This window comes from Halichoerus grypus, chromosome 15 (genome assembly GCF_964656455.1).
Source record: "Halichoerus grypus chromosome 15, mHalGry1.hap1.1, whole genome shotgun sequence".
Classification (NCBI taxonomy): Eukaryota; Metazoa; Chordata; class Mammalia; order Carnivora; family Phocidae; genus Halichoerus; species Halichoerus grypus.
In genome coordinates, this window is record NC_135726.1 from 54,805,190 (window position 1) to 54,832,629 (window position 27,440).

The window sequence follows — 27,440 nt, forward strand, 5'->3', positions numbered from 1 at the left end:
CAACCCGGGGGCTTCAAGCCCCGCCTTTATGGCGGACCCAGGGGTCTCAGAATCCCAGGGGAGAGAGGAAGAACAGAAAATGAAGTCTGCGGGAATCGCATCCCCACCCCTTAAAACAAGGGTTGGAAAGCCCTTTACGATTCAGCCACCACCCCCCACTGCCACCTGTCGCTGCCGTCGCGACCTGTCGCCTCCCACGCATGTTGTGGCTGCGCCCGCCCCCGGCAAAAGAACACGGCCTGGAATACAAGGTCCGTGATGCTCCGCGGTGCCGGGCGCCTTTGTCTATAGGCGGCATAGGCGAAGGGCTTCATGGGATTCGTAGTACAAGGACCCCCCCCCCCCCGCACCGGTGGGAGCCCTGCGCTGGAGAAAAGGAGTGATTCCTTTCTCCTTCCTTTCTTCCTCAACTCCAGAGAGCTGAACAACTTATTTTTCTCTCCAAAAATCGTGCGCTTAAAATTAAAAAAAAAAAAAAGGGCGGGGGGGACCCAGGTAGGGTCAATGTAAATAACGGATTTTTACTGAGTGGCTGGGCCTCGGCTACCACTCGGTGCGCATGCGCCTAGCCAGGGCGCCAACCGGAGAACTGCGCCCGCGCGGGCCCACCCCCTTGTGGTCCTGCTCCCCGAGAGCGAGCGCGCGCCAGCCCCACTCGGGCACCGCCTGTTAGGTTCCCGCGATCGAAGACCGCTACGTAGGACCGCAAGAAGACATCGCCGAGAATCCAGAGGGGCCCTGCAGGCGGAGGCATGTCCAGGGCCTGGAAGCCAGACAAGCAGAGGCGGACGCCACCCCGAGCAATCTGCAGGGCGACAAGAGAGGCCACTGGGTGTCACGCGCACCGAACCCTCCTCTTCTTCCCGGGGAGCCAGAGCTTTGCCCCCGCCCACTATCCCGGGCACCAGAAGTGTTTCTGTGGCCCCTCTTCGGTCCTGGTGATGTCTCATTCCTAGCTCCATCCTCTCAAATCACATCTTATTGCATCACTCTGACTTGTGACGGCCACCTACCTGGATGACATAGTCCTGGGCTGTAAGGTTAAACCAGACCCCACCAAGGAGGAAGGAGATTGGAGGAAGCGTTGGAATTTTCGAGCACTGGATGAGGTACTGAAGGAGAAGAGGAACAAGTGGAGTTGAGGGATTCCTGCTTAAAATAGATACTCAGGGCCTTGTGTGGTCAAGCTCTGCTGCCTTCTCTAGCCTTCCCAGCTCTCCCCCCAACACACATAATTATTGCCACTTCCTTTAGACTCCCTTTTGATCAAATCTTTTCCTCTATCTACTTGTGGATCAAAAACTGCTGGCCCCGTGAGGGACACCGAGCCCACAGTTGTATTGAAATTGTCTTAGAGTTTCAAAAATGTTTTAAAAATTATTTACCAACTGTACACCACGGTGGCACAGGTTGTATCCTTGGCGTCTGCTGCTGTGCAACCTTAGACAAGTTACTTAACCTCTCTGTGCCTCACTTTCCAATTTGAAGGTGTAGTTGATAGTAATACTTCATAGAGATGTTGTGTGAGAAATAAATGAGTTAGTTTGGAAGAATGCCTGACACACAGTAAGAGTGTTACTATTCACGAACCAGGAGGTTTCAGATAATGTTTTCAGCTTTCTCCAGCAAACCAGAAGATCTGGCTTTCCCTGCATGGAAACACTTGGCTGGAGCTGAGTGGTCTAGAGCTGCACTTTTTAGACTGATGGGGTACCTGCTCTCCAGTTTGCCTCCAATCCCACCACCCCCAAGTACCTAAGAATACAATATTAGGCTGTAAATATTGTAAATGTTTACATTTGTAAATGACTGTAATGTCAATGACTACCAGGAAGTCTATCTTCCTTAAAAATCAATAGTAATTACCTTGTTGGGAAGGTAAGGAATGTTGAGAAGTTGATTTCGAGTGTATATATCTCTCTTAGAGACGACAGCATCGAAGTATTGTTCTAAGTACCTTAAGTGGGTTAATTGATTCAATCCCCACAACATACCTAAGAGGTGAGTATTAGTGACCCTACTTTAGAGGTTAAGAAACTGAGGCCAAGGAACATTAAGTGACTTGTCCAAGACAGCACAGCTCGTAAGTGGCAGAGCTGGATCCCAACCCGGGCAAGCCACACCGAACCGCCATGATCTCCCTGGCTCCCTTGGCTCATTACAGGCCCACGTCCTAGGCATTTGACTTGGAGACCCACAAACGGAGTTTTCTCCACCCTCGCAGAAGTGCCAAAGAACAAAGGGATAGAGACAGAAAATCTGACCTGGAAGGACCCTGCCCCCACCCCAAGAGCTGCAGGGCTCCCCGACAGAGAAGTGAGTGAGCAGCTTTGATGTTGCACCGTGGCCCCCCTCCAGGCCTGAAACTCTCTTGGCACAGCTTCTGTGAGCCTCCACTCTCCTGTGTCTCAGGCTGCTTCTGCCCTATCTCTACTTCTACTCTATGTGGATGTTCCCCAAGGCTGCTCCTGGGACCTCTTCTCGCTCCCAGAAGGGGCTCCCCTCTTCCATGGCTCTGAATACTGTCTGAGGGCTGATGGCCGCTAACCATTTCTGGGCTTCCTCCACACTTCCCCAGACCTCTGCAGGCTCCTTAGGCTTCTCATTCCCATTCAGTCCTGAATAAACCTCCATCACCATCTTCTCCTGTCCGGAGTCACTCAGCAGAGGCCTAGAAGGTGTCCTTGCTCCCTCCCACTACCCCCCAGCCTGTCACTCCTGATGCCCAGTGCCTTTTGCCCTGGGATACCTCTTAACCACCTATTCCCACCCTCAGGCCCTAGCATCATGCCCAGTGTTTACCATCAAAACCCCACCGGACACTGGGTCCTCACCTCCCCCAACAGCAGGGAGAGTCCTCCAATGGCTGCATGCAGGGCCTGGATTTCTTCAGTGGGTCCTGTGATGAGGGATGTGCCCGTGTCCAGGATGGCAGCACAGCCCTGGGCACAAAGAGTCAGCCCTGTGTCCACGTTCACACTGTGAGGGGGCAAGGGGTGGACGTTGGAGCCAGTGTCCTAGGAGTCCGGGCCCTCAGCCCTTCCTCCCTCAAACACAGCAGCCCTAACTGAGTCCCTTCCTCCCTCAGACCCAGGAGTCTGGGTCCCCAGCCCCCTCCTCCCTCAGACCCAGGAGTCCAGGCCTCCAGCTCCTTTCTCCCAGGACACTGGAGATTAGGCTCTAGCCCATTCCTCCCAGACCTAGAAGGCCAGGCCCCTCACCGCTCCATGTGGATCTGCCAGTAGGCAGGGATCGTGACTGGCAAGAAAGTGAGGGGTGGGATATAGTGAGCTGGATCTGAGCCACCCAGAACCAGCTCTCCTCCATCTGCGGCCGCAGGATCCCTGCAGAGACAAAGTGCTGTCAGTGTCTTGGGTGTTTCCCTTGCCAGCCCCAGGAGGGGCCAAGGAAGGGAATTCCCGCCAAGGGAAGGTCTCCTGGTTCTAGGTGCGGGTAGCGGAATACAGGCAGAGCCTAGATATTGGGACTGGGAGCAAAGCAAGAAGTGAAGAGAAAGGGGACTGTTCTCGATGAAGGTCAGGACTGTAGGGTCCTGGGGGCTTTCCGAAGTGGGGATGGGACTTCCTGATATGGCTGTGGAAGATAAGAACCTTTGGGGTGGAATTTAAGTGGAGCATTGGGGTTTGTGAATTGGCTCTGGCAGGTGTGACTTGGGTAGAAGTGAGGTGGCTTCCTGGGTATGGTGAGACCTTCTGAATTGTAGGTCTCATAGTTCAGAGGTGGTAGACTTCCTAGTTGGCTGAGAGTGGCGGGGAAGAAGGGCAGTGATTCCTGGAGGTGGGGGAGGAGAGGATCTACCCAGAGGTAGATGGGACTTCCTGAGTGGGTTGGACATCAGGGTAACTGAAAGGGCATAAGATTTTATGCCTGTGGGGGATGGGCCTCCAGAGGGAAGGTGGGGACTTCCTGGATGGTGGTTGGGGATTTCTGAGCATAAGGTCCAGCTTCCTAAAAGGTAGGTGGGACGTCTTAGATTAAAATGAGTAACTTCTGACTTCTGGAATGTGTTCTCAAATGGCATTTGGGCTTTCTGTACAGTGAAGAGGGGGTTCCTAAGTTGAGTAGGTAGGGCATGGAGTTTCCTGGTTTGGGTTTGAAACATGGAGCATTTGAAATGATGGTGAGTGTCTTTAGTAGGTCTTAAGGTTGCTTGGTGAGTGGGACTTTTGAACAGGAGTTACTTATATTGGGTAGGTGATTTGGTGAGTGGAGGATGAGACTTCCTTTATTGGATAAGGGACTTCCTGAAAACAGAGTGTCCTTCTTGGGGCTAGGACTCATAGGAAGGTAGACTCTTCCCCATTACCTGTTGAGGTAGAAGGAGAAGACAGGCTTATCCAGTAGCCCCTGGTCCACCAGTGTATCCAGCGGGGGCCGAACTCCTCCCACAGCCAGAATGGGGAAACCGAGGCCCAGTATCCCATCGAAGTGGGCAAAAGTGAAGACCAGGCTGGGCTCCCACAGAGCCTCTCCAAAAATCACTGATGCACCCTTAATTCCTCCAATCTAGGGATAGATGCAAATGGGGCAAGTTACTTCTTGGAGGACATTACCTACATAACCATGAGTTCTTCCAAACCAAGGCCTGAATCCCATACCTGGAGACTTCTGAAAACAACTCCAACTGCCTAGGATGCTTTGCTTCCAGACTTAAGAAGCCCACCCCTTTAACCAGGAAGCCCCACCCTCGCTTGAGAAGCCCTGCCCCTTTTACCCAAGAAGCCCCGCCCCCTACTTCAGAAGCCTCATCCATTTGCCCTGGAAACCCCACCTCCTAAACCACCTCCCTAAGCCAGATTATTTTAGACATTGGGGTTCTCCCAGGCTCAAGTCTTCCTGGGGTCAGTGGTCACGCACAGTCAGCTTGTCCTCACTCAGGATGCCATCTAGCTTCCCAGTTCCATACTGAATGGCAAACTTGGTCCCATTGGGTTGGAAGGAGCTGGAGGCTTTGGAGTTGAAGCGGTGGTGGAACCCTAGGTCAGAAGACCAGGGAGGTGTCACTGGGGAAAGGGAATCTCCCCAGTGCCTCCTGCCTTTGTGACCTTGTCACCCCTGAAGGCAAGTCAGAAGAGAACAGTGCCTCGAAAATCCTTGGGAAGCCAAGAACCAGCCCCCCTCTTCTCCCATCACCCCTGTTCAGCCTTATTCTCCCCCATGAAAGCTCACAGCAGGGCACACTGAAGAAGTGGCATCTTATGGACGGGACCCAGAGATTGGAGGAACCAGTGTCAAAGACGACAGAGAAGTTTTGTGGGGGTGTTCCCAGTCCAATTTCCCCATAATACTGGACCTGATGGCAAAACAGGAGAGAGGGGGAATGAAAAGCTTGACTTCTTAAGCGGGGAGGAGGGCAGAGGCTCTCTGGGGCTGTGACTCACATTCATGTAGTTAGAGAGAGGTACCAAGATGGGCTTGTCCCCAGGGGATGGGGCCCCCAAACTGGGGGGCACTGCCGGCTTCCCCCATCCCCTCAGTGGGTTCAGGGTCCCACGTCCAGGGTAGACTCGGCGGAGAGGGATCCTGTGGGGGAGAATACTGACAGTTAGGAAACTACTCTTCCTGGAGACTCTCTATAACAGAATTTTCCAAATAGGATATAATGATAAAGGGAATGTCTCTATGGCCCTAAAATAACTGTCATTACCAGAAAGCCTACAATAACAACCTTCGAGGAAACCCAACCAAACACATATCAAACCATGATGACAAATTTCCCCAAAGACTTTACAAGAGCGAGCCATCCCAAACAGACCTTTCCCAGAATCTTTCAATAAGAGACATTCCAAATAACAGAAAATAAGCCATCCTCAGGAAGTTGACATTCACAAAGGTTTCCAAAGACCCTAAACATAAAACTAGCCTTTGCAAAAACCCTCCCGTGCATGCTTCTCATCATGATGTAGGAGGCTATTTTCCTTACTATTGGGGGGGGGGGAGAGGACAAGCACCAAATCCCAATTTCATTCTTTATACTAAACTACGTTCCAGGGGCGCCTGGGTGGCTCAGTCGGTTAAGCATCTGCCTTTGGCTCAGGTCATGATCCCAGAGTCCTGGGATTGAGCCCCGAATCAGGCTCTCTGCTCAGCGAGGAGCCTGCTTCTCCCTCTCCCTCTGCCTGCCGCTCTGCCTACTTGTGCTCTCTCTGTCAAATAAAGAAATAAAATCTTAAAAAAAAAAAAAAACTACATTCCAGATAATCAAAGACCTAAGGTGAAATGTAATATTTTTTTAAGATTTTTTTTTATTTATTTGAGAGAGAGAGTGAGCGAGAGAGAGAGAGAACGAGTGGGGGAGGAGCAGAGGGAGAGGGAGAAGCCGACTCTCCCCTGAGCAGAGAGCCCAACGTGGGGCTTGATCCTGATCATGACCTTAGCTGAAGGCAGACGCCTAACTGACTGAGCCACCCAGGCGCCCCGTGAAATGTAATATTTAAGAGCACTAGAACGAAGTAAAATGTTTAAATAACTCTGGCTTTTCAAAGCGTGATAACAAGATAAGAAATCTTTGGGGAGAATGTTGATGAATGGGACTCTAAAATTTTAAACCTTTGTACTCCCTGCCTCCAACGCACAAAGCTGTTAAAAAAGTTTTTTAAAATCTAGGGGAAATAATTACAAGTTATATGTCAAAGAGTTAATATCTTTAATATGCAAAGAGCTTTTACAAACAAATAAGAATAAGATAAACAGCCCAGCATTGGGGAGACAATTCTCCAGGTTCTCTCACATTTCTAAAGAGGGACTTTGTCAAGGATTTCCTTTAGTAAACAGCCTTGGGAGAGTCAGTGTCTCCCTCTGGGGCAAAGAGCAAGCAGGTTTATGATCCATTATAAAAGGTTCAAGTTCCCTAAACTTAGGGTTCCTTTCCTGTATTGCACCTCACTGCATGTGCACCTCAGCCAGCCCTCTTCATCTCACCCTGTGGGAACGGGTTCAGAGAACGGATACCCTGGCTACTACTGTTGCCAAGAGTAGTAACCTGTCCTTGTCTCTGACCTGGGAGTCTTGTGTCTTCTATGCGCAGCCATGAAATGAAACTGTGGCAAACTTGACATTCGGTAGGAAAATAGGCAAAGGACATAAACAGGCAAAAGAAGTACAAACAGCTTCTAAACAAATAACATCTTTTTATGTTAGATGTTCAACCCCAACAGTCATCAAAGGAATACAAATGACAAGAGTCAGAAACCTTTTCTGACCCTGCAGATTGGCAAAGAACCATGAACACTCACTATTGGCTCAGGGCTATAGATTGATACAAACTTTCTGGAGGATGATTTGGCAAGTATGTATCATAGGGCTTAAAATTGTACACAACTTAATTTCAGTTCAATGAATTTCATCTCTAGGAGATCACTGGACAAGTGCACAAAGATGTGTTTATGAGGATGTATCTAATTTTGAAAACTGGAGACCAACTAGGTAGGACTTGGCTCAGCTACGGAACATGAATAGAATGGAATCCATTCAATCACTAAAAAGGAGAAAGTAGGGGCGCCTGGGTGGCTCAGTCGGTTAAGCGTCTGCCTTTGGCTCAGGTCATGATCCCAGGGTCCCGGGATCGAGTCCCGCATTGGACTCCTTGCTCAGCGGGGAGACTGCTTCTGCCTCTGCTGCTCCTCCTGCTTGTGCTCTCCCTCTCTCTCTCTGTCAAACAAACAAATAAATAAATAAATAAAATGTTTATGTGGTCAAATTAAAAAAAAAAAATAGGAGAAAGTAGCCCTCTATGCCAGTGGTTCTCAAACTTTAGCAGGAAGAGGAATCACCCAGAGCAGGGGTGATGGGCAAAGTTTTTTGTAAAGACTTTGCCCACCATCTGTCTCTGTTGCAACTGCTCACCTCTGTCAGTATAGCATGGAAACGGCCCTGGACAACATGACTGGGTTTTGTCAAACTCCATTTGCAAAAAAACAGGTAGCAGGATGAATTTGGCCCTTGAGCTGAGTGTTTGTCAACCCCTGACCGAGAGTTGAAATTCAGATCTTTTAGTTTCTGATTGACTAGGTCCAAGATGGAGCCTGAGAATTGCATTTCTACCAAGTTCCTGGATCATGCAGATGCTGTTGGTCCTGAAATGACTCTCAGCAAATCACCGCCCTTTGCGCTGGCTTAGGAAATGGCCGTGACCTTTTAGTTTCAAAAAGCAGGTTAGCAAACATCCTGTGTGCTAATATTTTTGTACCTGCTTGTAGTCACTCCTTGGAGCCCCGCTCCCTCACTCACATCTTTGCTGCGCCCTCTCCCCCACCATGACTCAATCTTTGAGAGGTTCAAGAATGTCAAGTGGGGAAAATGTTTCTTGGAAGGGGACCCTCCTCCCCCCCATCAAGAGTTCCAGGGGATGGGAGAAGAGAGGAGAGGAAGTGAGAGATTTGGGTTGGGGGGGACCAGAGGCCAGGGGAGGGGGGAGGTCACTGGGGTCCCCAAAACTGGACTTCTTGAGACCTAAACAGTTTGGAAGTTTGGGGGAGTCACAGCTCAGAGTCTCTAAGATCTTGTTGGGTGTGGGAGTCACATGTCTGGAGACCCCAGTACCAGATCATCAGAGCTCAGGGTGGGATCTGTGGGGTCCTCCCAAAATTTGTCTGGAGAGGAGAGAGAAGGAGTCATCCCAATCGAGGGTCTCCGGGTTGGAGGACCTTGGACTGAAAGGGCTGCCCTCTTAAGACCTATCAGGGTAGAAGCCCTCTTGGGGTGAGAGCCCCGTTTGGAGATCTGCGAACCCAAGAGATAGGAGTCATGGCTCCTGGGATGCCAAGCTTGGGAGTCACTGAACTGGGGGGCCCCCAGACTTAAAGGGCAAGAGGGGGAGAGTCCGTCCCAGGTTTGGGGTGGTGATGGGGTCCCCAGTACCGGATCAGCGAGGCCCCGGCAGGCTCCACAGTCAGCGGCGGCAGCAGCAGCAGCAGGAAAGGTAGCCGGGACATCTCTGGGGACCCGGTGTAGACCCGTCCGCGTTTTCTTCCCGCGGAGACTCCACCCTGTGCCCCGCCCACCTCCGGGGTTCGGAGGTGACCGGGACGGGAAGGCTCTCTGTGGGTAAGGGGGCCGAGGGGCGGGAAGCGCCTGGTGTTCCTGGAGGGAATGTGTGGAGTAGTTTTGTAGGGTCCGCGGAGGTGTGAGCGCGCCTCGCTCGCGACTTCAGTGGTGGGGGAGGGGCGGCCCCCCACGGGGGGGGCGGGGCGATCCTTCCGCTACGGTCGCTCTTATTTATGACTTTCATTTCACTTCACTTTTCTGAGACTCATTAACCACAAGGGTTTTCTTGGGCAAGAGAAGGAAGGGCGGGTGTTTTTGAAGGGTCGGGGGGAAGGCGGGGAGGGTTAGACTAGAGGCGCTCCGGCCCATGATAAGTGGGACCCCCGACTCTTACGGGTTTATTTGGGAAATACTGAAACACACACACGCCAATAAAAATAGCCCATAGCCCCATCACCATCGAAAGAGCATAAAAATAGTTGGCAGCGTCTTTGTTTCTGGGCCTGCCCCCTTTTACATTGACTTGGTGTCTCAAATATGAAATGAGCATCAGAAAATCTAGTTAAAATGCAGATTCCTGGGCACCACTCCCAGGGATTCTGATTCCAAAAGCCTGAGATAGAGCCCTAAGAATCTGCATTTTTAGACAAGCCCACTGATCAGGGAGCTGCAAGCATTTCCGAGAAACTATTTGATATTTTGGTTTTCTAGCTTAGATTTACAAATCAATATCAGCTTGCACATTTTTTTAAGTAAATAAAAGCAGACTGTACTTACTGATCAGTAACTTGTGTTTCTTTTTCTTCACTTAACCATATACCTTGGGCTTCAAGAAAAGTTGAGAGGTGGGGCGCCTGGGTGGCTCAGTTGGTTAAGCCTCTGCCTTTGGCTCAGGTCATGATCCTGGGGTTCCAGGATCGAGCCCCGCATCTGGCATCAGCTCCCTGCTCAGCAGAAGCCTGCTTCTGCCCCTCACCCCGCTCATGCTCTCGCTTGCTCTCTCTCTGAAATAAATAAAATCTTTAAGAAAAGAGAAAGAGAAGGACGCCTGGGTGGCTCAGATGGTTAAGCGTCTGCCTTCGGCTCAGGTCATGATCCTGGGGTCCTGGGATCCAGCACCACATCAGGCTCCTGGCTCAGCGGGGAGCCTGCTTCTCCCTCTCCCTCTGCCTCTCCCCCTGCTCATGCTCTCTCTCTCTCTCTGTATCTCTGTGTCTCAAATGAATAAATAAAATCTTTAAAAAAGGAAAAAAAAAAAGAGAGAGAAATTTAGATGTAACATACATATGGTAAAATGTACAAATCTTAAGTGCACAGCACTATGGCTTTATTTATTTTCCCTGACAATTTATTATGAAGATTTTTCAAGCAGTTAACAAAGTTGAAAGAATTGTATAGTAAACCCCATTACCTACCACCTAGATTCTACAATTCACATATTTTGCTGCATTTCCTGTGTTACACATCTATCTAGCTGTCCATTCCTCTATTCGTCCAACAGCCCATCTGTTTTTATTTTATATATATTTCAAATAAGTTGCAGACATTATATTCCTCACCCCTAAACACTTAGCATTTATATCGTTAGCTTGATGGATTTTTGCATATGTATATGCTCCAGTAAACACCACCCAGATCACGATATAAGACATTTCTAGCTGCCCAGAGTGAGAAGGTTCTTTCTCACTCTCTTCCAGTTGGTGTCTCCCCAAAAGTAACTAATACCCTGACCTCTATGACCACAAGTTAGTTTTGCCTGTTTTTGAATGTTACATAAAATGAAGCACATGAATACTCCCTTTGTGCCCCGTTTTATTACTCAGTTTTATGTCCTTGAATATCTTTAAAAACCAGGTGGGGTACTTGACTGGCTCCATCAATAGAACATGCAACTCTGGATCTCGGGGTTGTAAGTTCGAGCCCCATGCGAGGTGTAGAGATTACTTAAAAAAATAAAATCTTAAAAAAAAAAAAAAAAGGATCAGAGCATATAGATTTACTTCATTCTTTTTTTCCCAAGCCCTTAATTATGAAAAATCTCAGACATACAGCAAAATGGAAAAATTTTACACTGAACCCTCATATACCCACCACCTAGATTCTACCATTGCTATATTTGCTTGATCACATTTCTTTTTTTTTTTTTTTTAGGAGATTTTATTTATTTATTTGACAGAGAGAGAGCGAGAGAGCACAAGCTGGGGGAGAGGCAGAGGGAGAGGGAGAAGCAGACTCCCCGCCGAGCAGGGGGCTGTATGCAGGCTCGATCCCAGGACCCTGGGATCATGACCTGAGCCAAAGGAAGATGCTCAACGGACTAAGGCACCCAGGCGCCCCTTGGTCACATTTCTATCCATCTCTCCATCTCTTTATCTAAGTGGTTCTCAACTGGGGAGCTCATTTCCCTATAGGGACATTTGACATTGTCTGGGGACGTTTTGGCTGTCACGACTGGGGTGGGGGTGTCCTGGCATCTAATGGGTAGCGGCTAAGGAAGCTGCTAAGCATACTACAAAGCACAGGACAGCCCCCCCCCAACAAAGAATTGCTTGGCCCCAAACGTCAGTAGTGCCCTATTCTGTCTATTCCTCAATCCATCTGATTGTCTTGCTTTCCAGGTAAGTGGTGGACATCAGTATCCTTCGCCCTTTCTACTCAGCATGTCTCATTCTTCAAACAGCTACATTGTATTCCAGGGGTGCCTGGCTGGCTCAGTAGGAAGAGCCTGGAACTCTTGCTCTCAGGGTCCTGAGTTCAAGCCCCATACTGGGTGTAGAGATTACTAAAACAAACAAACAAACTTAAAAAAAAAAAAAGCTACATAATATTCCAGAATATAAATGTAACACTATATAACACTTGCCCTAGGTTGGTTATTCTCCTTTTTCAATATTATAAACAATTTATTTTATAAATAAAATAAAATCTTAAAAAAAAACTCAACTAAATCTTTAAGACTCATTATAACAAGTCCTGTGCCACTCCTTCTCCCATTTTTTTCCTCCCAAGAAGCAACCACGTTCATTTCTTTTCTTTTCTTTATTTTTTAAAAGATTTTATTTATTTGACAGAGAGAGAGACACAGCGAGAGAGGGAACACAAGCAGGGGGAGTGGGAGAGGGAGAAGCAGGCTTCCCGCGGAGCAGGGAGCCTGATGCGGGGCTCGATCCCAGGACCCTGGGATCATGACCTGGGCCGAAGGCAGACGCTTAACGACTGAGCCACCCAGGTGTCCTATTTTCCTTTCTTTTCGCTAATAAATTTGGCATTGTTTCCACATCTCTAAGCACAGTTATATTGCTACTTCTTGCTTTGTTGGTTTTAGGCATTATCCTCTGTTCTGCTGACTCAGAATTCAGGATTTAGCTCTCTTTCCTTTCCTCCCTCTACCCACACTTCTTACACACACTCTCCCCTTTCCTGTTTAATATGGTTATGTAATTATTTTGGTTAGATCAATACCAAGCATTGGGGCTCCTGGATGGGGTTACAAAGTGGGGGGAGGGGAGCTCAGGCAGAGAAGTGGGTCTAAGGTCCCCAAGTTTCAGGAAGTATTCTTAACAGCACCATGAGGAGGTGTGGGCATTTGGTGAAGGGGAATCCTAAAGGAACAACAGCTCAAGGGCTGTAAAAATAATGATGCAAGAGAGAGAAGGAAACATTGCAAGAGGGAAAGTTTTGAGTAGGGAGAGGGAAGGGATTCAGAGCCCAGGTGGAGGGGTTGGCCCTTATGGATGGTCCAAACATGGTCATGGGAGGGCCAGCAGTGTATGTACCTCTGTATGTGAGCTAGCAGTGTCCCTGGGGTAAGCATAGAGAAGTTTTCTTCTCGCGGCTTCTATTTTTTCAGCAAAAGAAGAAGTGAGAATGAAGGTGGGGAGGGGCGCTGGAGGTTTTGAGAGAGAAGGTGAGAACATGATTGCTTAGAGGATGGAGAACAGAGCCAGAGAGGCCTTGCAGATCGGTTCTGAATGTTCACTTGAGCTCTGCTGTCACACAGCTCAAGTACGTCCACTCGCAAGCTCAGCTGGGTGGGAGCAGGTACAGAAAAAGCAGAGTCCATTTTAACCAGGGTTGGGGTCTGGCCAGGCAGGTGTGAGCGAGGGAGAAAGAACAAGGAAGGTAATGTAATGTGTGCAAGGACATGACTGTGGTGCTTGCCCACAGCATCTAAGAAAGGGAGAGAGGACATGAGAGGTGGTGAGGCAATAGAGAAAAAAAGGGTAGGACCAAAGGATCAGAGGTACCAATGGCACCACGGAATTGAAAGGCCCTTTATGGGGCGTCTGGGTGGCTCTGTTGGTTAAGCATCTGCCTTCGGCTCAGGTCATGATCCCAGAGTCCTGGATTTGAGCCCCGCATCAAGGCTCCCTGCTCAGTGGGGAGTCTGCTTCACCCTCAGCTCCTCCCCCCACTCATGCTCTCTCTCTCTTTCAAATAAATAAATAAATAAAATCTTAAAAAAAAAAAAAGAAAGGCCCTATATGATTTTGACCCCATTCCCTCTCTGACATTACCTCTCCCCACTCCTCCTCACTCATTCAATCTAGCCACATTGGCCTCCTTGTTGTTCCACAGACAAACCCAGTCACGCTCCTGCCTCAGGGCCTTTGCACAGGCTGTTCTGCCCGAGTGTTTTCCCTCCAGAAAAACCCTATTCAGCCCCTCTCCTCCTTCAAATCTTTACTTAAATATCACCTCCTTAGGGAAGTCTACCCTGAGCACCCTATTGAATATGGCAACCATCCTCTCCCCAAATTTCCCATCTCCTTTACCCTCACTTATTTTTTTTAATAGTAATCAACCTCTTTGAACATTTAATTGACTCTAAGATGTCATCAGTTGTAAGCCATGTGTATCTTAGAATCAGTGATACTGTCTAAACTGGTAATTCTGTTATCACATTGAATACCCGTTTCCCCATTATAATCTAATCTCCACAAGAGCAGGGATCTTGGTTTGTTTCATTTGCCACTGTGTCCCCAACACCGAGGACAGTGCCCAACACCCAGCAAATGCTCAAGAAAATACTTCCAACAACCCACTTTGAACACCACTGCTTTAGGGGATTTCCCTGACACAGAAGACGGAGAGTCGGTTTCTCCACAATAAATCTTGCTACATCTCCCCCTCCTCTGTCTTGGCAGCTGGAATATTCAGTCTCGACCCCTCAGAATCCCCTCATCCAGATTCTGCCTCCAGTCCTAATTCTTGCTTGCCGCGAGTAAGTGATTTCTGAAAGGTGCTGCCTGCAAATTCCCAAAACGGCCACACGGTGGTGGTGTGGGCCTATTTTCCCAGCCAAGATTAGTCTGTCCCCACCCACCTCATCAGTTTCTTTGGGGTTTTTTGTTTTGTTTTGTTTTGTTTTTGTGTTTTTGTTTTTGTTTTGGTTTTGGTTTTGGTTTTGGTTTTGGTTTAAGAGTCCTAGTCATGATTTATGCACTCTGAGAACCATACTCCCAACACGTAGAAATGAAAAGCCTTGTGATTATTCCTTATTCGGTATAGTGGAAAAACATCTCTAATCAGTCTATTTTACATGACTTCCGATAATACAGTTTCATTTGGTTTTTTTCACATCAATTTCAACATACATTTTCTGAAAGTCTTAAAAACTTAGTATACATGCTATAAAAATGGTGGACTCTACGCACAACATTTTTACATTAACAATAATACTCAATGAGCTTTTTGGAATTATGAAGAACCAGTCTCTCTCTTTTTAAAAAAAAAAAATTTTTTTTTTTTGGGTGGTCAATCGGTGGCTCAATCGGTTAAGCGTCTGCCTTCAGCTCAGGGTCCTGGGATCCAGCGCCGTATCAGGCTCCCTGCTCAGCCAGGAGCCTGCTTCTCCCTCTGCCCCTCCCCCCACTCGTGGGTGCTCGCACTCTCTTGCTCTCTCTCTGAAATAAATAAATAAATCTTTTTAAAAAGTTAAAAATTTATTTATTTGAGAAACAGCGAGAGAGCACGGGAGAGCAGAGGTCGGGGAAGAGCAGAGGGAGAGAAACAAGCAGACTGTGAGCTGAGCTAGACTCTCACAACCCCTGAGATCATGACCCGAGCCAAAAGCTTAACTGACTGAACCACCCAGGCACCCCTTGAAAAACCAGTCTCTTAATTTGACATAATTTACTGTAATCCAACAGGCATTTAAAAAAAATATGTATTTATCTATTTATTTATTTTAGAGAGAGAGCTTGGGCGAACAGGGGAGGGACATAGGTTGAGAGGGAGAGAAGCAGTCTCCCCGCAGAACTCAGAGCCCCACGCGGGGCTCGATCCCACACCCTGCGACCATGACCTGAGCTGAAATCAAGAGTCAGACGCTTAACCAACTGAGCCACCTAGGCACCCTGGCATTTTGTGTTGTTGTTTTTTTTAAGATTTTTTTTTTCATTTATTTATTTGACAGAGAGAGACACAGAGAGAGAGGGAACACAAGCAGGGGGAGTGGGAGAGGGAGAAGCAGGCTTCCCTCGGAGCAGGGAGCCAGATGCAGGGCTCGATCCCAGGACCCTGGGATCATGACCCGAGCCAAAGGCAGACGCCTAACGACTGAACCACCCAGGCGCCCCTGGCATTTTGTGTTTTTTAAGATTTTTATTTTTAAATAATCTCTACACCCAACGTGGGGCTCAAACTCCCAACCCGGAGACCAAGAGTCACATGCTTTTCCGACTAAGCCAGCCAGGCACCAGTGGGCAAGCATTTGTTAAGCTCCTACCCTAAGGAAGCAATTAAAAAAAATTTTTTTTTAATTTTTTATTTGTATTTATTTATTTATTTCTAAGATTTTTATTTATTTATTTGATACAGAGAGAGAGATAGTGAGAGAGAGAGAACACAAGCAGGGGGAGCGGCAGGCAGGCAGAAGGAGAGGGAGAAGCAGACTCCCTGCTGAGCAGGGAGCCAGATGTTGGACTCGATCCCAGGACCCATGAGCTGAAGGCAGATGCTTAACCAACTGAGCCACCCAGGCGCCCTTTTTAAAATTTTTTTATATGGTACCTCCCCAGTTTCTTGAGCTGAAGTCCTGAAACATCAGGGTCTTTCCAGCCTCCCCTCCTTTGTAAAAGAAGTAGAATAAATGCTTCATCCCTGGCTGCCCTCTGCCCAAGGTAGGTGGGAGATGTCTTCTGAACACACTCAACAAATGGGACCCGATCACCCCTCTTTTGTCACACAGTGGTTTGTGACCGGGTAGACCCCCTCTACCAGACCAGGAGGACTTGGAAGCGAGGCTCAGTCCTCACGCCTTTCTGGGCCTCCAGACTCAGTTTAGCACAATCCCACCGAGGGACTCAGGATTCAACGGGGTAAAGGATTACCAGATTTTTCAAGCCACCATTTTATGTAATCACCCAGCAGCCTTGTAAGAGAGGGATTATGATCCACACTTCACAGAGGGTGGAAACTGGGGTGCGGGGATAGGGGAGGGAATGGCCCTGGTGTGCTCGGCGGGATTTGAACCTCGGTCTTGAAGTTTCAGACACCTTGGAGTCAGCCCAGACACTGGCTTTCACTCAAATCGTCTATTACTTTTGCTTGTGTTCCATTGGCCAGAATCCAGTCACGTGGTTGCAGATAGCTGCAAGAGTATGCTGGGAAATGTAGTCCGCTTGGGTCACCTAGGGTAAGGGAACGTTTTTGTGAACATTGAGCCAATGTTGGACACATCCGACCCACAAGGCCTCCTGATCCGACCGCCCTCTGGCATGATCTTGTCTTGCACCCTCCCCCCGTCCCCACTTCACTCAGCTGCTTCTACTCTGGCCTACTTGCCGCTTTTTTGAATATGCCAAAATTATTCCTACCTGTCTTATTGATCACTTTATTAAGATTTGGCCACAACTTTGGGAAAATTGTGTCCCACGTGGCAATGCTGCCTGAGGCATTTGAGCTGATGATACAGCCCTCCTGTGTCAGACTGCTGTGTCGCTTTTAAATTTACAGTAATTCTCTCTTTTAAAGTAAAATCTGGCTGCCATATTGTGTCTCTTGTGCACCTATGTTGAAGTGGGTATCACTTTATTAAAAATTAGTTTCTATTTACACATCATTTCTGTCGCAGTTGGTGAAGTAAAATGATATTTTGGTATGGGCCCATAATTCAGCTATATTATCTTTGGATTTCATTTCAGAATAGTAAAGGCAGGGGCACTTGGGTGGCTCAGATGGTTAAGCATCCCAGAATTGGTTTCAGCTCAGGTCTGATCTCAGGGTCATGGGATCGAGCCCTGCGTCTGGTTCCGTGCTCAGTGGGAGTCTGCTTGAGTTTCTCCCTCTGCCCCTGCACCCCACTCTCTCTCTCTCTCTCTCAAATAAATAAATCTTTAAAAGAAGAATAGTAAAGGCAGAATTACACATTACAAAATAACTGTGAGAAAAAGGAAATAGAATTAGCCATCAAAGAAGTATAAATTAAAACCACAGTGAAATATCACTTCACACCCACTAGAATGGCTATAGTCAAAAAGACATAAAAACAAGGACTGGTAAGGATGTAGAGAAATTGAAATTCATAAATATTGCTGGTAGGACTGTAAAAGGTGCACACAGTTAAGCAGTTCCTTGAAAGGTTAAACATACAGTTACCATATGACCCAGTAATTCCCCTTCTAGGTATATACCCAAGAGAAATGAAAGCATATGTCCACACAACAGCTTGTATATGAATGTTCATAGCAGTGATATAGCCAAAAAGAGAAACAATCCAAATGTCCATCGCTGATGAATGGATAAATAAAATGTGGTCTATGCACACAATGTAATATTGTTCAGCCACAACAGAAATTAAGTACAGAAGCGTGCTACAACATAGATGAACCTTGAACACATTATGCTAAATGAAAGAAGCCAGACACTAAGACAGATATTCTAAGATTCCCTTTGTACAAAATGTCTAGAATGGGGAAATCCATAAAGACAAGTAGATTAATGGTTGCCTGGGGCTTGGGGGATGGGATAATTGGGGGTGACTGTTAGTGGGTATGGAATTTCTTTTTTCGGGGGGTGACGAAAGTTTTTTTTTTTTCTTAAAGATTTTATTTATTTATTTGATGGAGAGAGATAGCGAGAGAGGGAACACAAGCAGGGGGAGCAGCAGAGGGAGAAGCAGGCTTCCCATTGAGCAGGGAGCCGACGCGGGGCTCCATCCCAGGACCCTGGGATCATGACCTGAGCCGAAGGCAGACGCTTAACGACTGAGCCACCCAGGCACCCCCACAAGTGTTCTAAAAGTGATTGTGGTGATAGTTGCAACAATTCTGTGAATCTACTAAAAACCATTGAATTATACACTTTGAATGGGTGAATTTTATGGGTATGTGAATTATACTTCAATTAAGCTGTTACCAAAAAACTAGGGGACATTGGATTTGTTATTAATGAAGACATTGGTCTGCAATTAGGGTCAGATAACAAAACTGCCACTGACAGTGTTGACCTTAAAAATAAAAGTTACTTTACCAGCAAAAAAAAAGGGGGGGGGGCTTATTTGGGAATAGCAGAGAACTGCAATTCTGGATAAACATGCTATGGCAAAAAACCACAGGTGAGCCCAACAAGAGAGGAACATTATTTAATGGAGAAGAAAGAGGAAGTTGGGAGGGGTTGTTTTGATTGAAAGTCCATTGGAGAAAAGCAAGAGTTCAAGGTGATGACGGTTTCTCATTGGCTGAGTCTGGGGTAGCTGATTTCTTGGAGGAGACGCAATGTACATCTTTCCCTTGTGGAGCCTGTCACTGAGGATTCTTTCCTGTTGAGGATTCTTCTGTTGGGGTCTGTAATTGACAATTCTTCCTGTGATTGACCACTGGAGTGGTCACCACAATCACTTTTAGAACACTTGTGGGGGCTCCTGTGTGGCTCAGTCGTTAAGTGTCTGCCTTCGGCTCAGGTCATGATCCCAGGGTCCTCTCTCTCCCCAGGAGAGCTCCCGCTCCATTTTAGTGAGGTTTCCCTTTATTAATTTTCACACTGGATGCTTAGATGTGCAGGCACGGCCCTTCCTGAATTTTCACACCCTTCCTAAGAACTAGGAATAATTTCCTCCATTTTACAGGTAGGTCAACTGAGAATAAGGGCGACGTGACTTGCCCCCAATCTGTTGTAATTTACTTTCAGTCTACTTCAGGCTTTTGCACTGTTCTATAGTGAGAAGTTAAAAACAACTTTGGCATCCCCAAGAACAAACACAGTTCTCACGTATTAGGCTCCCCAAGAACACAGTTCTCATGTATTAGGCTCCTTATTTGAATCTGGCCCTGTTCATGGTTTTTGTTTTTGTTTTTACCTCATTTAATTGTAATGACAATCCAATGAGCTCTTGTTGAACCCACTTTGGAAGAGAAAACTGAGGCACAGAGTAAATAGCTTGGCTCCACATTACACAGCCGAGGAAGTGATAGACACTGGTTCATACATCATAGTAATCACTCCTTTTGTTGGTAACATCCTCAGATTCCATAGCTTCAAGGCCATGTGGGAAGGGACAAGACGAACTATAAAAGAGCATGGCTTGGGGCGCCTGGGTGGCTTAGTCGGTTAAGCGTCTGCCCTTGGCTCAGGTCATGATCCCAGGGTTCTGGGATCGAGCCCCGCATCAGGCTCCCTGCTCAGCGGGGAGTCTGCTTCTTCCTCTACTGCTCCCCCTGCTTGTGTTCCCTCTCTGTCAAATAAATAAAAGCTTAAAAAAAAAAAAAAGAGCGTGTCTCATACGTTCCAACTTCTTAAAGAAATGGTTATATGCTCCATAGAGATCTCATTATCATCAAGGAAAGATTTCGGGACAGTTTCCTTCTTCTACCTATTCAAGTACTGTGAGTTTTCTTTAAAAGCTATGATTTTTATCATTTTGGTATGAGAAGGCTATGCTTTTTTTTTTTTTTTTTTTAGTTCTTCCTATTATTTTTTAAATGTATTTTTCCTGGGTCTAAGTTTGTAATCGCGCTGCTTTAAATTCAATTCATTTAAAACCAATAAGCAGCGCGCCTCTAAAATCAGGAAACTCGTTAACGACCAAAAAAGGACAAACATGCTTCAAATCAAACGTGTGCGGAAAGGAGCTAAAGGTCGGGAGATCTATGCCAAGTGAATCCTTGGCCGCGATCCCCGAGAGGCACGGGGACGAGTTAAAGCCGCCCAGCTCCGGGCCGGAAGGTTTGGGACTGGCCACGCCCCCCCCTCCGGCCCGCGCTCGATTGAATTGGTCCGGAACTCTTCTGCCAGGCCTCCGTGGAGCCTCCCCAGACGGTAAACTTCCGGTGAGTATACAACTTCCGTGCGGGGCAGCCGATTTGGCTAGTCCTAAGCGGACCGGAAGTCCGTCACTCCTGACTACCCGCCCCTTTCCTAAAGTGACGCACGGCGGGGTTGCCGGAAGAAGTGGCGAAGTTACTTTTGAGGGGATCCGAGAAGCGGCGGCGTGCCAAAGGATACAGAGAAGGAGGAGGAGGAGCAGAGCAAGGGGACAGAGGCAGGTGCATTAGAGTGTGGGGAGACGCGGGAGGCGCCCCGGGCCCGGGGCTTCCCGGCGTTCCCCGCGCCGCTCCGCTCAGCCCCCTTTCTCTCCTTTGCCCCCTTCCCTTCCGTAGCTCGCGCTGTCTCCGGTTGTTTCCAGGGCAACGGAAGTAGGAGACCCCGAGAGAGGCTGCCCACAAGACCCTCGCGCGCAGCCATGAGCCCCGCCCCCCACTGGTGTTCGGAGAGGGGCGGGACCTGGAGCGAGGTGTGGGGGCGGAGCGTGATGGGAGGAGGGGGAGGCGGGGCATGATGGGAGATGGGGCGGGATCTGGAGGGAGGGGTACCGGAGGGGCGGGGCAAAGGGGAGGGGCGGGGCAAAGGGGTGGAGCGGAGCATTATGGGTAGAGTGAGGGTGGAACCTGGAAGGTTTGGGCGGGACTTAGAAGGAAAAGATGGGGGCGGAGCATGGGGAGGAGGTGGGGTCAGAGTGGGGGTTGGGGGTGCTCCTTCCGCAGAGGTGGGGAGTAAGAGTAGGTAAGGTGAAACTTGGTGGGGTGGAGGAAGTGAGGGCGGAGCACGATTGAGGCCGAAAGGGCAAGACCTGGAAAGAGGGAGTGGGCGGGATCTGGAGTGGGTGGAGCCTACGGGGGGCGGAGTCTAGGTGGGGTCAGGGTTTGAGACCCAGCAGAGACCTGGAGCGGTAGGGGGTGGGCTCTGTCAGACCCGGAGGAGAGGCTTTATAGGCTGGCAGGGGTTAGAGGTGGGGTCTGTATGCAGTAAAGGAGAAGTCTGGAAAGATGGAAGACAGAAGTGCCCCATCAAGCCCTGCGGCTGGCCTAACCTGACCCTCCCTGGCCCCACAAGGCTCTCAGTCCCTCTGTATTCCGCAGGTTGCTCCGTGACTCCACCATGTCCACCCCCACCACCAGTTCTCTGGACACCCCCTTGCCTGGTGAGTGACCGCTTGCCCAGCCCAGCCCCCACCCCCAGCGCACACTTGTCAGGAGAACTCACTGTGCTTCCCTCCCCCAGGAAATGGCCCGCCTCAACCCAGCGCCCCCTCTTCTTCACCAGCTATAAAGGAGGAGGGTCCTGAACTGTGGCCTGCGGGTCCAGACCCTGATGTCCCGGGCAGTGATTGGGCCCGCTCAGCCTGCAGCGTGGGTGAGCTGGGGCTCAGGGACAGGCGCTGGGAGCTGATGGGCGGTTTGGGAAGGGGGATCTAGGAAGGGAAAAAGATCAGAAATGAGGATGGGAGCCTCCCAATTCCTCATTGATTTTTTTTTTTTTCCGTACCTACTTGCCCCTTCTTTTTTGGCCTGTGGGCGTATTTTTTTTTTCCTACTTGACACCTCTTGTCGTTTGGTCTTTGGGGTTCACTGACACACGCGCCTTTTCTTCTGAATTGCCATCTCCCTGGGTCACTCTCTGTACTCTGGCTCTCTGTTTCTTCTGTCTCGCGGGGCTCCGCGTCTCATGGCTTCTGTGCACCCGCCCCAGTCGTTCCAGACCCTGCAGAGGAACCGGAGCGCAAGCGGAAGAAGGGCCCGGCCCCGAAGATGCTGGGTCATGAGCTGTGCCGCGTGTGCGGGGACAAGGCCTCCGGCTTCCACTACAACGTGCTCAGCTGTGAGGGCTGCAAGGGCTTCTTCCGGCGCAGTGTGGTCCGAGGCGGGGCCAGGCGCTACGCCTGCCGGGGCGGCGGCACCTGCCAGATGGACGCCTTCATGCGGCGCAAGTGCCAGCAGTGCCGGCTGCGCAAATGCAAGGAGGCGGGGATGAGGGAGCAGTGTGAGTGCCGGGGCGGGAGCCGCGCTGGCCGGGCCGCTGCCCAGCCCTGGGGCCTCTACTGAGGCCCGTGTCTCCCGATAGGCGTCCTCTCCGAAGAACAGATCCGAAAGAAGAAGATTCGCAAGCAGCAGCAGCAGCAGCAGTCGCCCGCGGGGCCGGCGGGCCCCAGCAGCTCAGCCTCCGGGCCCGGGGCCTCCCCTGGAGGGTCTGACGGAGGGGGCCCGAGCTCCGGGGAAGGCGAGGGTGTTCAGCTGACAGCTGCTCAGGAACTAATGATCCAGCAGTTGGTGGCCGCGCAGCTGCAGTGTAACAAGCGCTCCTTCTCTGACCAGCCCAAAGTCACGGTACTGCCCCTCCCGCGGCCGGGCCGCTAGCCCTGAGCCCCGTGGGACGGCCGTGAGCCCCGTGGGGTGGAGCCGGCAGGGCAGGAGGGAGCCAGGCTCCAGAGGGCAGGGCCTTGCAGACGAGGGTCTCCCGGGGCGCGCTCTTTGCCTCCAGGTGTCCCCACAGCCTTGGGCTCAAGGGAGGAGGCCGGAGAGTGACCCTGGCCCCTGTGTCCCCAGCCTTGGCCCCTGGGTGCAGACCCCCAGTCCCGCGATGCCCGCCAGCAGCGTTTCGCCCACTTCACGGAGTTAGCCATCATCTCAGTCCAGGAGATTGTGGATTTCGCCAAACAGGTGCCTGGCTTCCTGCAGCTGGGCCGCGAGGACCAGATCGCCCTCCTGAAGGCGTCTACCATTGAGGTAATGGGCAGCCTGGCCCTTCCTTCCTGCCCACGAGGAAGCCCAGGGTTAAGCCTCAGGACAGCTGTCGGGAGCATGGTGATGAGCCACGTTCCTCCAGTTGTTGCCCTTGTGGGGAGGATACCCTACAGGGGGATGTGAAAATGCTAAACAGGTCATGCGAGCCCCCCATGAGCCAAGGAGAAAAAGGAAACGGGCTGAGGCCGAGAAAAATTGAGGATTGGGCTGGAACGCCGCACTTTAAAGAATGTGGTGCTGGGAAGGCTGTTCGGGAGAGTTGACATTTAAACCAAAGCCACCGTAACAAGTCGGCATTGAGTTCATAGCATATACCGGGCTCCATTCCAAGTGCTGGGGGTGTGGCAGTGAACGAAACAGACAGTTCGTGTCCTCGTGCCTCGAAACCAGCTGGGGAGGGAAGCCTAAGTGGAGGGTGCCGTGGGCACTAAACCCGCAGGAGAGAGAGCTTGGAGTGTCTGACACGCTGACCGCAGGCTGGGGTGGCTGAAGGAACGGGCAGGGGCTGAGGGGCGAGGGATGATCCTGGCGAGATTAGGTCCCCCCCACAGGCCAAGAGAGGAGAGACCGGTGGCTAAAGGGTCATAGGGACTCCTGGAGCCCCTGCCCCTGCCTACTCCTCTCCCTGCTGCCCCCAGATCATGCTGCTAGAGACGGCCAGACGCTACAACCACGAGACGGAGTGCATCACTTTCCTGAAGGACTTCACCTATAGCAAGGATGACTTCCACCGCGCAGGTACGGCAGAGTGGGCTGGGAGGGGGCGGGGCTGGTGCCCCTGCTGGGCCACTACTGGTAGGAGACCTCAGGCCACCTCATTCTTGTCAGAGCCTCCATTCCTTTGTTTCCAAAGCCGGGTGAGCCAGCCTCACGTTGAGATAAGGGTATCTGTATTGAGTGCCGTGTCTCCGCAGTGGGATGCAGTGCAGGACGAGGCAGAGGGGTTTCTGCTCTCACACAGGACATTTTAATACGAATTAAGAGAAGACACTCCTTCCTCCCAAAACCTGGTGTCACTACAGGGAGGCTGGATCTCAGTCCATTGTGAAGTATGCAGCCTACCCAACTGTACAGGGCAGTCCTGGTCCCTGCCCTCCAGGGGCACTTACCTGGGGATGTGACCTAGGCAGTGGGCTTCTGGAGGAAGTGCGGTTGAACTGAGGCCTGAGGCAGTGAGATATGTCAACGATTAGGAAAAGGGAATTGGGGAATAGCATTGCCCACCAGGGAACCCCATGTACAAAAAGGCTGTGTTTCTTCAGTCTCAGTTTTCTCTGTAAGTCCTGCTCTCTCCCATCATTTTTTTCCTGGGGCACTTGTCTGTACTCCCACAAGTGTGTTCCTAACCCCGTCTTCTTCCCTTCTCTAATCTCTGATCATCTCAACCTGCTTTGAGTATGAGCTTGATAGGGGAGCACTGGGCGGGGAGAATGTTTCTGGCAGGGGGCTCAGCATGTACAAAGGCCCTGAGGTGAGGGAAGAGCTGGAATTACAGGGAGGCCCAGGCATCTGGAGCACAGGGAGATGGGGCTGGAGAGAAAGTTGGGGTCCTACCACTTCCCTCCATGCTCTGCCACTGTCCAGCATCCCTCCCGGGAACATTGCCGGGTGCCCTCACTGGGTTCTCCCGAATGTGTCTGTTCACACAGCCGTCAGAAGGGTCCTGTTCATACTAAGTCAGCTCATGTCCCTCCTCTGCTCAGTACCCTGCATGGCTCCTGACAAGCCAGAGTCCTTGCCATGGCCCACAGGCCCTGCAGGGACCTCTCTGCACTCTTCTCCCATTGCTCACCCTCCTTCTGCCACATTGGCTTCCTTCCTTTTGTTTGAACCCACCAGCTGTGCTCCCACTTCAGGGCATTTGTAGTTGCTGGTCCCTCGGCCAACACGGGTGACCAGCTCATCCTGGTTCACGTGGGAGCTTCATAGTTTCAACATTGAAAGTCTTGAGGCCCAGAAAGCTGCCCAGTTCTGGGCAGAACAGACAGGTGGTACCCACCTGGAGCATTCACACATCCTCGTGACTCGTTGCTTCTCCTCCTTTGGGTTGTCCCTCAAAGGTCCCCCTACAGTGAGGCCTTCCTACAGCGTCACCTGGCAGTGGCCACCTTGTCTGAGATGTTGATTTTGTTCTCGGTGCCCCGTTACCCTTCTGTGAGTTAACCTTGGTCCAGCAGCACCCATCCCTCTGACGGGCTGAATGGTTTACTGACGTGTTTGCCTATCGTCTGTCCTCTCAACCCCCAAATGCAAGTTCCACAGGAGGGGAGGCTTTGTCTTGGAAACAGCTCTACCCCGGGCCTGGCACGTAGTAGGTGCTTGATGAAGTTTGATGACTGAATTAATGAACCACTCTTGGGAATGAGGTTAGGCTTTACTCTAAGCCACGGAAGCCACTTCAGGGTGATGCAGTGTGACCTAGCTTTAAAAATCCTTCCTTTTCCTTAGGGGAGGTACAGGGAAGGTAGGATGGGGTAGTAGGAAATACCGAATAAATGTTCACTCTCGTCACTCATTCCTTGATTCAGGCAAGGGCTAGGGCACACTTACCATTTGCCGGGCGCTCGTCTAAGTGGGGACCCAAGTGAACAGACGTGACGAGAACATTAGAATTACTGCTGTTTTCTTCACCCCGCTGACTAAGCAGCGTCAGGACCCGGGCGTGGGGCCAGTTTGGGGCTGGGGGAGCTTATCAGGCCAGGCCTCCTGCCCCCACAGGCCTGCAGGTGGAGTTCATCAACCCCATCTTCGAGTTCTCACGGGCCATGCGGCGGCTGGGCCTGGACGACGCCGAGTACGCCCTCCTCATCGCCATCAACATCTTCTCAGCTGACCGGCCCAACGTGCAGGAGCCGAGCCGCGTCGAGGCCCTGCAGCAGCCCTACGTGGAGGCCCTGCTCTCCTACACGCGCATCAAGAGGCCACAGGTATGCGGCTCCTGGAGCTACCCAGAGCCCAGCCCCTCCTGAGGCCTTGGCGGGGACAGGAAGTCCACACCCACGTGGAGTCAGCCTGGGGCTGAGGTCTTGCTTCCTCATCTGAGCCCGGCTCCCCTGGCAGCACTCTGAGCTCTGGTTGATGTCCTCTCCGTAGAGTCTGTCCTCAGGCCTCTGTCCCCGACCAAGGAGCCAGGCCTGGTGCAGGCATAGGGGTGGGAGGGCCCCACACTCTGCCCGGCCACTCCCCACACTGCTGTCCTGGCTCAGCCCAGGGAGGGAGGCTCTCCTCGTGGTCCAGGTGGGCTGCCCAGAGCCTCACAGGGCAGGAGCCCGGCCAGCGCCCACCTTCGTCCTGTCCCCCTGCAGGACCAGCTGCGCTTCCCTCGAATGCTGATGAAGCTTGTGAGCCTGCGCACGCTGAGCTCTGTGCACTCGGAGCAGGTCTTTGCCCTGCGGCTCCAAGACAAGAAGCTGCCGCCTCTGCTGTCTGAGATCTGGGACGTCCACGAGTGAGGGGCCTGGCCACTCTGCCCCACAGCCCTGCACCCTCCAACGAATGGACATTGTCACCCCTTCCTCCTCCTGGAGTGGGAAGGGGCCAGGCCTGGGGTCCCACCTTGTGGCTTAGAGCACAAGCCCTGGCCCCACGAGCCCTCAGCCCTCAGCCCTCAGATGAGCCCAGTTAGGGTCCAGGAGGCTCCCTCCCTGCCCACTGAGTCTTCCTGGGAGGGCTGGATGGGTCATAGATCCCAACCTCTGACTCTCCTAGCACTACCAGCTGCCCTCCCCACCCAGCTTACACCTCAAGCTCACTGCGCAATGCACCTTGAACAGAGGGACTGGGGGGCCTGTGGCTCTCCCCTACAGACTGAGAAACCACAGGCCCCCTCTCTCTGTTCCTTTTATTTAATAAAAACTAAAAAAAGACAAAAACAGGAAAATAAAGTATGACTAGAAATCTGCCCTGAGCCAGAGTGAGTCTAGGATACATACAGGGGATGGGCTGTTAGGGTCTTTATTGATACCAGCCCCCCGAACTTTTACTAGGCTGGTGGAAGGTTCAGGGTGATGTGACTGGGCTCTGCAAGGGGGTGGGGGGGAATTGCAGGAGAGGCTGACAGCCTTGGTGTCCTCTCCGTGTACAAGGTGAGTTGGAGCCTATTGAAGGACAAAGGGAATTTCAGTGGATGAAGGGACCAGGGCTTTCACTAGGCAAAAAATACTTGCTGAAGCCACTTGTGGGCTAGGAACTGTGCTGGCCCTTGTGGGGATGCAGATGTTACTCATCCAACAAATATATATGGGGCACTTATTATGTGGCAAACATAATTTTAGGCACTGGACACATGGGAGAACAAGATAAAAATCCTCAGAGGTGGCTACCAGTCAGGGCTGGCAGTGCGGGGATGGTAGGGGCCAGCTAGAGGGTGAGAGAATAGGGGCTTTAATGGGGGGCAGCACGCTGCTGTGTGGG

General features: G+C 50.7%; 2 protein-coding genes across 3 annotated transcripts; one reads left to right on the top strand and one right to left on the bottom strand.

Moving 5' to 3' along the window:
* Nucleotides 1–496: 496 nt before the first annotated feature.
* NAPSA (napsin A aspartic peptidase) lies at nt 497–9,179 on the bottom strand. The gene is made up of 9 exons (XM_036068127.2): nt 8,881–9,179; nt 5,403–5,544; nt 5,191–5,314; nt 4,879–4,997; nt 4,328–4,527; nt 3,222–3,344; nt 2,835–2,979; nt 1,014–1,112; nt 497–805 (listed from the first exon to the last, which is right to left on the bottom strand). Exons 1-9 carry the CDS (start codon nt 8,952–8,954, stop codon nt 566–568), a joined length of 1,266 nt encoding a protein of 421 aa, XP_035924020.2. The 5' UTR covers nt 8,955–9,179; the 3' UTR covers nt 497–565.
* An 11,154-nt stretch (nt 9,180–20,333) lies between these two features.
* Nucleotides 20,334–26,928, top strand: NR1H2 (nuclear receptor subfamily 1 group H member 2). 2 transcript variants are annotated; one of them, XM_036068120.2, is made up of 10 exons: nt 20,334–20,492; nt 20,607–20,740; nt 21,366–21,427; nt 21,508–21,639; nt 21,976–22,266; nt 22,348–22,610; nt 22,830–23,009; nt 23,666–23,765; nt 25,746–25,954; nt 26,333–26,928. In XM_036068120.2, exons 3-10 carry the CDS (start codon nt 21,385–21,387, stop codon nt 26,477–26,479), a joined length of 1,365 nt encoding a protein of 454 aa, XP_035924013.2. In that variant the 5' UTR covers nt 20,334–20,492; nt 20,607–20,740; nt 21,366–21,384; the 3' UTR covers nt 26,480–26,928. The 2 variants fall into 2 exon arrangements, with proteins under 2 accessions (XP_035924013.2, XP_035924012.2); XM_036068119.2 differs by having other exon boundaries at nt 20,334–20,488.
* Nucleotides 26,929–27,440: the final 512 nt, after the last annotated feature.

Coding starts and splice junctions, on each gene's coding strand:
- NAPSA (XM_036068127.2), bottom strand. CDS start 8,954: ATGTCCCGGCTACCTTTCCTGCTGCTGCTGCTGCCGCCGCTGACTGTG. Junction 4,998..5,190: donor CTTCTTCAGTGTGCCCTGCT/GTGAGCTTTCAT, acceptor CTTCTGACCTAG/GGTTCCACCACCGCTTCAAC. Junction 3,345..4,327: donor TTCTCCTTCTACCTCAACAG/GTAATGGGGAAG, acceptor TTGTCTCTGCAG/GGATCCTGCGGCCGCAGATG.
- NR1H2 (XM_036068120.2), top strand. CDS start 21,385: ATGTCCACCCCCACCACCAGTTCTCTGGACACCCCCTTGCCTG. Junction 21,640..21,975: donor CCGCTCAGCCTGCAGCGTGG/GTGAGCTGGGGC, acceptor CACCCGCCCCAG/TCGTTCCAGACCCTGCAGAG. Junction 23,766..25,745: donor GGATGACTTCCACCGCGCAG/GTACGGCAGAGT, acceptor CTGCCCCCACAG/GCCTGCAGGTGGAGTTCATC.